Here is a 13,066-nt window from a genome sequence, read left to right as displayed (position 1 = left end):
TGAATCCGGTTGTCAAAATTATGTTGTAGTTTTTTTAATAATTATTTCTTGTCTGTATTTTCCTGTTTCTCTAAAATAAGAATCAAGTGGCTAGAGAAAACCTGGACCTATATGGATTCTTATTTTTATCAGCTATAACATTTATAGAAAGTTATCTTTAATAATAATACATAAGCCAAACCTGAATTAAGATATTTTGCTTACCACCTGTTAATTAGCATATACAAATCAGAAGTATATAGCATCTGTTTGAAGAGAGCTTTAAAATTTTTCATTTTTTATCTTAAACATGAGTTCCTATTTGAAACCAGTGAAGAAACAAATATTCAGTAGTTGGGATACATTTGGGGAAAAAAGATCACCTGCATTTGGGTTGGTTTCAAACTAAGGGGGAAAGACCACTCATGCATAATGTAAAATGTTAATGTCATAACATATCAAGATAAGGATAGTTAACTCATATTGGGACAGAAGAAGTTTCAAAGTATTTCAACAAATCTTTCTTTGGCTTCTGAATTTTTAAATGGGAATTCAGATGCTGGTTATGTGTCAGGTAAGAGCTCAGTGAATGTGAAAGTTCACTTCTTCCTATACCACACCTGTTTTATATTAATGCCTTTCAATTTTTTTCTAATTTTTTATTGGAGGATAATTGCTTTACAATATTGTGCTGGCTTCTGCCACAAATGAACTCAAATATTTATAGTACTGAAACTTCTTTCCTCTGAATCAGTTCAGTTCACTCAGTCATGTCCGACTCTATGACCCCATGGACTGCAGCACACCAGGCTTCCCTGTCCATCACCAACTCCCGGACCTTGCTCAAACTCATGTCCATCAAGTTGGTGATGCCATCCAACCATCTCATCCTCTGTCATCCCCTTCTCCTGCCTTCAATCTTTCCCAGTGTCAGGGTCTTTTCCAGTGAGTCAGTTCTTCACATCGGGTGGACAAAGTATTGGTAGCTTTAGCATCAGTCCTTCAAATGAATATTTAGGATTGATTTCCTTTAGGATTGACTGGTTTGATCTTGCAGTCCAAGGGACTCTCAAGATTCTTCTCCAACACCACAATTCAAAAGCATCAATTCTTCAGTACGCAGCTTTCTTTATAGTCCAACTCGCATCCATACATGACTACTGGAAAAACCACAGCTTTGGCTAGACGGGCCTTTGTTGGCAGAGTAAATGTCTTTGCTTTTTAATATGCCATCTCGGTTGGTCATAGCTTTTTCCCAAGAAGAAGAAATTTCATGGCTTTTAATTTCATGACTCCAGTCACCATCTGCAGTGACTTTGGAGCCCAAAATAATGTCTCTGAATAGTTCATATATTTTGTCTTTTTCTCCTGGAACTTCCGAAAATACTTTTATTTAGAAATTATTACAGATTTACATAAGTTGAAGAAATTATACCCTAAAGCAGGGGTCCCCAACCTTTGGGATCTAATACCTGATGATCTAAGGTGGAGAGGATACAATAATAATAATAGAAATAAAGTGCATGATAAATGTAATGTGTTTGAATCATCCCCAAACCATCTTCTTTCCCCACCACCCACCCTCTGGCCCATGGAAAAATCGTCTTCCGTGAAACTAGTCTCTGGTATCAAAAAGGTTGGGGACCACTGCCCTAGAGGACTTTTAGTGTGTACCCTATATCTGCATTCCCCTAATGTTAACATTTTACATGACCTATAGCCATATATATATATATGGTTATATATCAAATTTGACACTAATTTGATTCATAGACCTTATCAGATTTCACTGATTTTGTGTGCATTTGTGTGTCTCTTGTTACATACAATTTTATCTAGTGTAAATTTTTGTAATGACCACTACAATGAAAATATAGAACTTGAAACACCACAAATATCACTTATTCTATCCCTTTGTAGTCATACCTTCTTTCCTCCCCTTGCACCCCACTCCTAATCCCTGCCAAACACTATTCTCCATAATTTCACTATACCAGGAGTGTTCTATAAGTGAAATCACTGTATTACCTTTAATATTTATATTTACCTACCTAATTACTATGAAACCTTTTAAGGTTGGCTTTTTTCACTCAACATAATTCTTTTTAGATCAATTCCACTTGTTGCAGGTACAATAATTCGCTCTACTTTGGTCTACAGAGTTCTTAAGTACATTTCTTTTTGTTAACTTTTTAGTAGTTTAGAATTTCTAGGTATTAATTTATACATACATGACTTATCACAGTCTAGTTTCATTAACACTGAACCAGTTCAAAACCTTATTTCCCCCCTTTCATTGTGTGTTATCATGACTCTATATGCCTTAAGAACTACATAAAATAGTGTAGCCATTTTTTATTGAACCATCTAACATAATTGGGAACTCAACCTTAAATGTACGCTTATGTATACTTTCTGTCCTTTCCTCACTCCTGATATTAAAGAACTTCTTAGACCTCCTGACAAATTCTCAGTTTTCCGTCATCTGAGCATGTCTTCCTTCATTTCATTCATGAATATTTTTTGCCAGTACAGAGTTCTGGGTTGGCAGTTTCTTCAGCACTTGAAAAATATGCTACTTCCTTCTGAACGTCCTGTGTTCTGATAAAAAAAAATATTTAAGTCTCTGTTTCTCTGTAGGTATAGATCATTTCTCACACTGCTTTCAATTTTTGTTTTGTTTTTAGTTTTCTGAAGTTGGATTATCATGTGTCTTATACATTTCTTTGGGTTTATCCTGTTTGGGATTTGCTCAGTTTTTTGAATATGGAGGCTTACATTTATTGCCAAATTTGAGGAGTTTTCTGCCATTATTTCTTTGCATTCCTCTTCAGACTCACACTCTCTCCTTTCCTTCTAGGACTCAGCATATTTTCCCTCTCTTTTGCTCATATTGGGTAATTTCTCTTGTTCCATCTTTAAGTTCACTGATGGTTTTCTCTGTCCTCTCCACTGTGTTCTTGAGCATATCCACCAAGTCTTTTATTTCTGCTACTGTATTTTTCAGTTAAAATATTTCATTTTGTTCTTTATACTCTCCCTTTCTTTGCTAAGATTTCCTACTTTTTTTCCATCTCTTTCAAGTGTGTTCACAATTTGTTCACTGAAGCATTTCTATGATTGCTGTTTTAAATTTGTCAGGTAACTTAAATACTGCAGTTCAAAAGGTGGCACATGTTCTTCTTTCAGCTAACACCATAACTAGACAGATTGATGAAATAGCAGAGGATACTGAGGTGCAGCTCTTAGGATTAATGAGACTGTGGTACACAACTCAGGTTGACTAGTCTACCAATGTTGACAACAGGCAAAAATACTTGCCTTTGTGAGATATATTTGTCAGGAGGAAGTGTCATGTTATTCAGTTGCTCAGTCGTGTCTGACTCTTTGTGACCCCATGGACTGCAGCATGCCACGCTTCCTGTACTTCACGATCTCCTAGAGCTTGCTCAAACTCATGTCCACTGAGTCCGTGATGCCATTCAACCATCTCGTCCATTGTCCCCTTCTCCTCCTGCCTTCAGTCTTTACCAGCATCAGGGTTTTTTTCTAAAGAGTTGGCTCTTTGCATCAGGTGGCCAAAGTATTGGAGCTTCAGCATCAGTCCTTCCAATGAATATTCAGGATTGACTGGTTTGATTTCCTTGCAGTCCAAGGGACTCTCAAGAGTCTTCTCCAACACAACAGTTCAAAGCATCAATTCTTCGGCCCTCAGCCTTCTGTATGGTCCAACTCTCACATCCATACATGACCACCAGAAAAACCATAGCTTTGACTATATGGACCTTTGTTGGCAAAGTAATGTCTCTGCCTTTTAATATGCTGTCTAGGTTGGTCATAGCTTTTCTTCCAAGGAGCAAGTGTCTTTTAATTTCATGGCTGCGGTCACCATCTGCAGTGATTTTGGAGCCCAAGAAAATAAAGTCTCACTGTTTCCCCATCTATTTGCCATGAAGTGATGGGACCAGATGCCATGATTTTCATTTTTTGAATGTTGAGTTTTAAGCCAGCTTTTTCACTCTCCTCTTTCACCTTCATCAAGAAGCTCTTTAGTTCCTCTTCGCTTTCTGCCATAAGGATAACATACCTGCATATCTGAGGTTATTGATATTTCTCTTGGCGATCTTGATTCCAGCTTGTGCTTCATCCAGCCCAGTATTTCACATGAATATAATCAATCTGATTTCGGTATTAACCATCTGGTGATATCCCTGCATAGAGTTGTCTCTTGTGTTTTTGGAAAAGGATGTTTGCTATAACCAGTGCATTCTCTTGACAAAATTCTTTGTTAGCCTTTGCCCTGCTTCATTTTGTACTCCAAGGCCAAACTTTCCTGTTACTCCAGGCATCTCTTGACTTCCTACTTCTGCATTCCAGTCCCCTGTGATGAAAAGGACATCATTTTTTTGGTGTTAGTTCTAGAAGGTCTTGTAGGTCTTCATAGAACCATTCAACTTCAGCTTCCTCGGCATTAGTGGTTGGGGCGCAGACTTGGATTACTGTGATACTGAATGCTTTGTCTTGGAAATGAACAGAGAGCATTCTGTCGTTTTTGAGACTGCACCCAAGTACTGCATTTAGGACTCCTCTGTTGACTATGAGGGCTACTCCATTTCTTCTAAGAGAGTCTTGCCCACAGTAGCAGATGCAATGGTTATCTGAATTAAATTCACCTATTCTGGTCCATTTTAGTTCACTGATTCTTCTAAAATGTCAATGTTGACTCGCCATCTCCTGTTTGACCACTTCCAATTTACCTTGATTCATGGACCTAACATTCCAGGTTCCAGGAAGTGCATGAGGATATGTTATGTGCACTTTTGTTGCCAATCAACACCCAGCCACAGAACTATTCAAGTCTTTGAATGATTACATATCAGGAAAACTGAACTGGCTATTTTGTGTTGGTATACATATGGACAGAACTGCTGCCGTGACTGAACAACTTTCTGGTTTCACTAGTTAGGCCAAAAAGGTCACTTCTGAAAGTTAATCTACGCACTGTGTCATCCATAAAGAAATGCTGGATAGCCAAAAAATGTCACCTGAACCTAAAAACATTTTACAGGATGTGATCAAAATTAACCACATTAAAGTACATGCCCTTAACTCACATCTGTTCTCACAGCTCTCTGAGGAGATGGATGCAAAACACATATGTTTTATACACAGAAGTGAGATGACTTTCTAAAGATGGATCACTGACCAGAATTCTTGAGTTACAGGAGCTGCTCCAGAGATTTCTTTTAGAAAAACAGTCATCACTGGCAGCACATTTCATTGACACAGAATAGGTGGCAAAACTTCTTGTGTAACATATTCAACAAACTCAATCTGTCACTTCAGAGGAGAATGACAACTGCATTCAAGTTGGCAGATAAAGTGGTTGCATTAAAAAACTGGAAGGGAGGGGTTGGCGCCGGAGCGGTGTTGCCGTCGGGGGCTGACACCGAGTGCCCAGCCCGCGGTGTCGGCGGTGCGTTGGCGTCGGTGCGCCGCCGCGGCCCGGGAGTGTCGGCCGGGCGCGCTGGCACTGAACTGAGAAGATGTCCCTGTACGATGACCTGGGAGTGGAGACCAGCGACTCAAAAACAGAAGGCTGGTCCAAAAACTTCAAACTCCTGCAGTCTCAGCTCCAGGTGAAGAAGGCAGCTCTCACTCAGGCCAAGAGCCACAGGACAAAACAAAGTACAGTCCTTGCTCCAGTAATCGACTTAAAGCGAGGCGGCTCTTCAGATGAGCGGCAGATCGTGGACACTCTGCCGCACGTGGCCGCAGGCCTCAAGGACCCTGTTCCCAGCGGGTTTTCTGCAGGAGAAGTTTTGATCCCCTTAGATGATGAATATGATCCCATGTTTCCTAACGATTATGAGAAAGTAGTGAAGCGCCAAAGAGAGGAGCGACAGAGGCAGCGGGAGCTGGAAAGACAGAAGGAAATAGAAGAGAGAGAAAAGAGGCGTAAAGACAGACATGAAGCTAGTGGGTTTTCCAGGCGACCCGATCCAGATTCTGATGAAGATGAAGATTATGAGCGAGAGAGGAGGAAAAGAAGTATGGGCGGAGCTGCCATTGCACCTCCCACGTCTCTTGTGGAGAAGGACAAAGAGTTACCCCGAGACTTCCCTTATGAAGAGGATTCACGACCTCGCTCACAGTCTTCCAAAGCTGCTATCCCTCCCCCAGTGTATGAGGAACAAGACAGACCCCGATCCCCGACCGGCCCTGGCAACTCCTTCCTCGCCAACATGGGGGGCACGGTAGCACATAAAATCATGCAGAAGTACGGCTTCCGGGGAATTCCCTGGTGGTCCAGTGGCTGAGACTCTGCGCTCCTGATGCAGGGGGGCTGGGTTCGATCCCTGGTCAGGGAACTGGATCCCACATGCCACAACTAAGACTCTATGCAGCCAAATGAATAAAAATAAATGTTTAAAAAAAAAAAAAAGAAGTACGGCTTCCGGGAAGGCCAGGGTCTCGGGAAGCATGAGCAGGGCCTGAGCACAGCGCTGTCGGTGGAGAAGACCAGCAAGCGGGGCGGCAAGATCATCGTGGGCGACGCCACCGAGAAAGACGCAGCCAAGAAGTCGGATTCGAATCCATTAACTGAAATACTTAAGTGTCCTACCAAAGTGGTCCTACTCAGGAACATGGTTGGTGCAGGAGAGGTGGATGAAGACTTGGAAGTAGAAACCAAGGAAGAGTGTGAAAAATATGGCAAAGTTGGAAAATGTGTGATATTTGAAATTCCTGGTGCCCCTGATGATGAAGCAGTACGAATATTTTTAGAATTCGAGAGGGTTGAGTCAGCAATTAAAGCTGTTGTTGATCTGAACGGGAGGTATTTTGGTGGACGGGTGGTCAAAGCATGTTTCTACAATTTGGATAAATTCAGGGTCCTGGATTTGGCAGAACAAGTTTGATTTTAAAAACTAGAGCCTGAGTCATCTCCAGCGATCCTTCGGCAAGCTGCAGAGTGAGCAGAGGAGAACAAGGCATCAGGGGGGCCTTTCCTGGCTGTGGGTGCAGAGACTCTGTGAGGACTTCTAAGATATGTTGACTGATCCCTTTTTTATTTTGTGGTTTTTTAATATAGTATAAAAATCCTTTTAAAAAAACAAACCAAAAAAAAAAAAAAAAACTGGAATGATGGAGGCAACTAGTGAATAGTGGAATTTTTGACATTTCAAACATTAGCAGAGATTTAGAGAGACTGAGAAGAGCGTCTTCCTTCTCAGGAAGTGCATGATCACCTATCTCAGCTTTTGAAAGAGTTTGAGCATTACTTCCCAGCCAAAAAAAGATTCCCGAACTGTGAAGGGATGGATCCATGACCCACTTACGAGTAAGCCAGGTCAATCAACGCTGTCCATGCTAGAAGAGGATCAGCTGCCTGCAATCGCAAATGATGGTGGCCTTAAAAGTATGTTTCTGACAACTTCAAATCTCCTTATGTTCTGGATTAAAGTCAAGGGAAAATATTCTGAGATTGCCACAAAAGCAAAGAAAAGCCTGCTTCCATTTCCAACATCCTCTTTGTGAAGCAAGTTTTCTGTAGTGACAGCAACCAAAACAAGATTACAGAGTAGACTGGACATAAGCATCACACTTCAGGTGTCAATGACTCTGAACACCCCCAGATGGGACTGCCTAGTTGCAGGAAAACAAGCTCAGGGCTCCCACGAATTCTACATTATGCTGAGATGTTTAACTATTTCATTATATATCACAATGTAATAATAACAGTAATAAGGTGCACAATAAATCTTATGCTCTTGAATCATCCCAAAACCATCCCTCCCCACCCAACTCCATGGAAAAATTATCTTCCATGAAACAGGTCCCTGGTGCCAGAAAGGTTGGGGACTGCTGATCTACACGATCAACTAGAATATGCTACTAAACTATACAAATCAAAAGGAAAAAAGTAGATACCAAAGAAAAAGATATGAAGTCATTTTGCAGAAAGGAAAAATCAAATATTTTATGTGAAAGTCAATGATATTCAAACTTCAATAGTCAGATAAATCAAATTTAAATAAGATACCAATTTATACATAGCTGATTGTGAAAATTAGAAAGCTAGATAATGCCAAGTGTTGGTAGTAGTGTGGAGAAAGAGGAACTCTTATACACTACTAATAGGAATATACATAGTGGAGAGTTTTTGGTCAAATTAAGTACAAGTGAACCCTATGATACAGTAATCTCATTCTCTGCGGTATACATCCCAGAGAAAATTTCACATTTCCATAGGAGATACGTATAAGAATTTTAATCATAGTCTTGTTTGTTATGGTGTTGGAGGAGTGAAGTTTGTTGGTGGGATTAGAGGCAATCTAGTATCCTTCACTCAGGGAATGGCCAAATAAAATCAGTTGAATATTATGGAGCAGTACAAACAAAAGAACTAGATATGGTTTTTGCTGAGTGAAAAAAGTTTTAATAAGTCTGTTGTGCCATACTGCTTATGTAAATTAAAAGAAACAAAAAACAGTAACATTTGCGTTTTATTTTGTTAGAAGGAGACACTTAAAGACATGGTGAGTTTGAAGGGATTCAAGATAAGGATAAAAGGAAGTTATGTAAAAGTTACATTAAATAATAATAAAAATTACATTTGTGTATTTTTAATACTACAAACAGCATATGTCATTTCAAAAAATTATTTTAAATAGAAAAAGTTAGATATGTGTTTTTAAGACAATAGAAGGCTTTGGGAGAGCAAACAAAAGTACCTGACCTAGCTCTGAGGAGGGCATGAAGCCTTCTCTGAATAGATAGATTAAATAAACCCCATTTTAACTGGGAAGACAGTAACAGATATTTTAATTTGAGGTAAAGGGAAGTGGCATAGAAGTGGCAGAATGAGTGGAGTTTATGCAGACTGCAAGAAAATTACATGGAGTCCAAAGATAACTTTATGTAATCAGAGGCCAGATGATGAAGCATTTTGTACAGAAAAGGTTAGGTTTTATTCAGTGGATAAAGGGAAATAATAATAGATGTAAGCTGGAAAGTGACTGATGTGGACAGATTCTGGAACCATAAAGTAGAAGTGCTGCTGTAAAATGCCATTAAGAAAAAAAATGGTGTAAGTAGCTTTGGAACTGGGTGATAGGTAGAGGCTGGAAGAGTTATGAGGTTCATGTATGAAAAAGCCTAGTTTGCATTGATGGGACGTTGGTAGAAATGGGTGCGTGCATATGTGGTAGAAATACAATCATTAAAGGTGATTCTGGTGAGTTCTATGAACATGTTGTTGGAAACTGAAACAAAGGAAATTAACAGAAAGTGACAAAGAACTTGGCAGGACTACTCTCATGCTTTGTGGAAATCAGTGATAACCTTGTATTAGGTAAGGAGATTTTTAAACAAAGTGTTGAAGGTGTAACCTAGTTTCTTCTTAAGGTTTATTATAAAATGTAAGAGGGCATGGAGATAAAGGAATTGTTGAGCAGAAAAGAACCAGATCCTGAACATTTAAAAAATTCTCAGTCTATCAACATTGCAAAAAAAGAGAAAATGAGTTCTGGAGGCAACACCAGGAGTGTAGCTGGACACTTTATTAAGAGTTTACCAGTGGATTTAATCAGCCATCTCAGTTGGGGCCAGGAATGGGATTATAACAACAGAAAAACTGCCAGCTGGAACTAAAGGGAACAGAGAAAATGGGGAAGAATGAATAAAGTCTGTTTTACTTCTAAGATTTCACAGGACAGATAGGTCAATCGAGCTATCTGAACTTGGACATGCGCAATCCCTCAAGAAAAAGGACGGGCTGAGGATCTAGTTTAAGATGGCAACATAGAGGAATCCTGAACTCATCACTTCTTCCTGCAGACACAATGCATCTACAGCTACACACAGAACAATTTCCTCTAAAAGAAACCCCAAACCAAGGGAGGAACTCCCATATATTTGGCAAACAAGGAAAAAACCCACATCAAAACAGGTAGGAGAGGCTGAGAGACAATTTCACCATAAACCCCACCCTTGGCACAAAGACCTACAACTGGTAGGAAACTTCACAACTCCGAGCTTCTCCCTGAGGAGCAAAGGATTTGAACTTCACATCCGGCATCCTAAACTTTTAAGACCTGCATCTAAGATGAGGCCCTCAAACCCTCAGCTTTGAAAGTCAATGAATGTGATTTGCATTCATGAGACCTGAACTGAGAAACAATTCTCAAAGGGCTCCAGCAGACCCACCTCGCTACCTCCCAGGGCCCAGCACAGAGGGAGCCTAATTGAGACAGCAGTGAAAGGGCAAGACACAAATTCCAGATAATGAGGAAGGGGCACAGCTGTTTGGATGCAATAAAGACTGGCTGGAAGTGACTGAAATCAAGGTGACTTTGAGAACAGTCTGGTCATTGACCTTTCCCTCATTATACCTTCACTACAATACTAAAAATTACTCCCTCTTGGGCAAACTAGAAGACCAAAAAAGTGGAAAGTGGTCCAATTCCTGGGAAATCCTCACCTTACATCAAAATAACAATGTTCCTCTCACTCATTAGCCTATGAAATTCCTTAACCTATAAAAACCTACAGCCTGTCAACAGCCATATCACCCTGAACACACCCAATCTTGTCTGATCTTGGAAGCTAAGCACGGTCAGACCTGGTTAGTACTTGGATGGGAAACCTACTACCCCATGCCCCAGGGCCACTATCACTTAAGATGGTCTGCATTCTGTCTATGGGAGGTGTATCTCTCTAAATTAACTGGTTTTCCCTTTACTCTGGGCTCACTCTTGAATTCTTTCCTGCATGAAGCCAAGGACCCTCACTTGGCAGTCTTGGACTCCTGCAGGTCCCAAGATGGTGATATTTCCCTCCTACAACATAATGAGTATCCAACTTTCTATGAAAGGAGCCAATCTGCAAAGCTTAAGCCTGAGGAGCAGGTACCTAATTTAACACGTGCCCAGTGCTTACCAAAATACTCTCCAAGTGACCAGCAGGGCTTATGTTCCTAGGTCCCAGAGGGCTGTAATAAACAGAGAGGTTTTTTTTGTAACCAGCTACCCGCCCCCCCACCCTTGTAGCTCAATCGGTAAAGAATCTGCCTGCAGTGGAGGAGACCAGAGTTTGATCCCTGGGTTTGGAAGATCCCCTGGAGAAGGAAATGGCAACCCACTCCAGTATCCTTGCCTGGAAAATCTCATGGACAGAGGAGCCTGGTGGGCTACAGTCCATGGGGTCGCAAAGAGTCGGGCACGACTGAGCGACTAACACACACACACACCCACCCCAGGGCACAGTGGAGAGGTAGCAGACTGAGATGCCCAGTCTTTCTGTGAAAGAGGCCTGTTAGCTTATCTTCACAGCTGCAGCCTGAGGGCCCAGTTGTTTTTTGTTTTGCTGAACCACACACCCTGTGGGATCTTAGCTCCTTGCATGCATGCTAAGTCGCTTCAGTCATGTCCGACTCTTTGTAACCCCATGGACTATAGCCCACAAGGCTCTTCTGTCCATGGGATTCTCTAGGCAAGAATACCGGAGTGGGTTGCCATGCCCTTCTCCAGGGGATCTTCCTGACCCAGGGATTGAGCCTGTGTCTCCTGTAGCTCCTGCATCACAGGCAGATTCTTTACCGTTGAGCCACCAGGGAAGCCCCAACTCCCTGGCCAGGGATCAAATCCAAACCCAGTCCCACCACAATGAAAGCACCAAGTCCTAACCACTGGACCCCCAGGGAATTCCCCCAGCTTCTAATTAAACACATATAATATATGTTTAGGGCTGACTGTAATCCTCTCCAGAGCCCTGGGAGGCAGGCACTAACTTTATGCTCTCCCTTAGTCTCCCTTCAGGTAGCCCAAATCTCCCAGAATGGGACTTGTGCACACATTTGGTGCCCTGATTCTTGATGGCTACAGGGTACACCCCCTGATCACCTGGCTCTTGTGCCCAGCAGGGTTTATGTTTGCTGATCCCACTGGACTATAACAAACAGAGAAAAGTAACCAAGCAAGACCCTATAAAGCCTTCCCAGGATAGACCTCCACCTATGTCCTCTGCCTGCCTTCTGTCTGTAGAACAAGCTTAGTCAAAGAATAAATTTAATCAAAGAAGTGAAAATGATCCTGAATACACCCATCTGGGGAAACATCTGGCAGTCTGTTTTAGGTCAACATTTTGGTGGCCTGTGTGGGGACTAGAGAAGACCCCCCCAACAAAGACTACAGGGCTGGTGTATCTTATCCCCTGTTTTTTGTCCTGAATTTCTTCCAGTCAATTGCCAGTAACTTAATCCTCGTAGAACCGGATGGTGGGCAACAATGTTTCACAGTACACGTCTTTATAAGATCCTTAAAAATGTTTATACTTTTCTCCTGATGCTGGGAAAGATTGAGAGCAGGAGGAGAAGGGGGGCAACAGAGGACAAGATGGTTGGATGCCATCACCAACTCGATGGACATGAGTATGAGCAAACTCTGGGACACAGTGAAGGACAGGGAAGCTCGGTGTGCTGCAGTCCATGGGGTTGCAAAGAGTTGGACACAACTTAGCAACTGAACAACAACAACACACATTTCTCCATAAATACTACTTAAAAACAGTTTCTGGGGTAGTCTGATTTATTGCTGTGTATATCATCTAATATTTTCCCTAGTGATACTACTTATTTTAAGTGATTTATTTCAAAAACAGGAAAATTATATCAAGAGAATAAGAAGGCAAGCTGCACATCAGAAATATTTGCAAAAAATATATCTGGTAAGGGAGTTATCCAAAATATACAAACAACTCTTAAAAATCAAAATAAGAAAACCACCTCTTTTTAAAAAGACAAAAAGACCTGAATAGACACCTCACCAAAAAAGACAACAGATGGTAAATAAGCACATGAAAAGTTGCTCCATATCGTATGTCATCAGGGAAGTGCAAATTAAAACAAGATACCACTACACACCTATTAGGATAGCTAAAATCTAGAACACTGACAAGGATAAGCAACACCATTCATTGCTGATGGAAATGCAAAATGAAACAGCCTCTTCGGAAGCTAGTTCAACAGTTTCTTACAAAACTAAATATGCTCTTATCATTGATTCAGCAATCACTCCTTGGTATTTAC

At 41.1% G+C, this 13,066-nt stretch overlaps 1 protein-coding gene across 1 annotated transcript; it reads left to right on the top strand.

The window, feature by feature from the left end:
- Positions 1-4,679: 4,679 nt before the first annotated feature.
- Positions 4,680-9,422, top strand: LOC122687851 (splicing factor 45-like). Its single transcript, XM_043893562.1, has 2 exons — positions 4,680-6,259; positions 6,428-9,422. The coding sequence occupies exons 1-2, from the start codon at positions 5,526-5,528 to the stop codon at positions 6,897-6,899; spliced, it is 1,206 nt and encodes a 401-aa protein (XP_043749497.1). The 5' UTR covers positions 4,680-5,525; the 3' UTR covers positions 6,900-9,422.
- Positions 9,423-13,066: the final 3,644 nt, after the last annotated feature.

This window comes from Cervus elaphus, chromosome 4 (assembly GCF_910594005.1).
Source record: "Cervus elaphus chromosome 4, mCerEla1.1, whole genome shotgun sequence".
NCBI classification, from domain to species: Eukaryota; Metazoa; Chordata; class Mammalia; order Artiodactyla; family Cervidae; genus Cervus; species Cervus elaphus.
The sequence above is the reverse complement of the archived record's forward strand: the minus strand, read 5'-3'. Positions and strand labels throughout refer to the sequence as shown.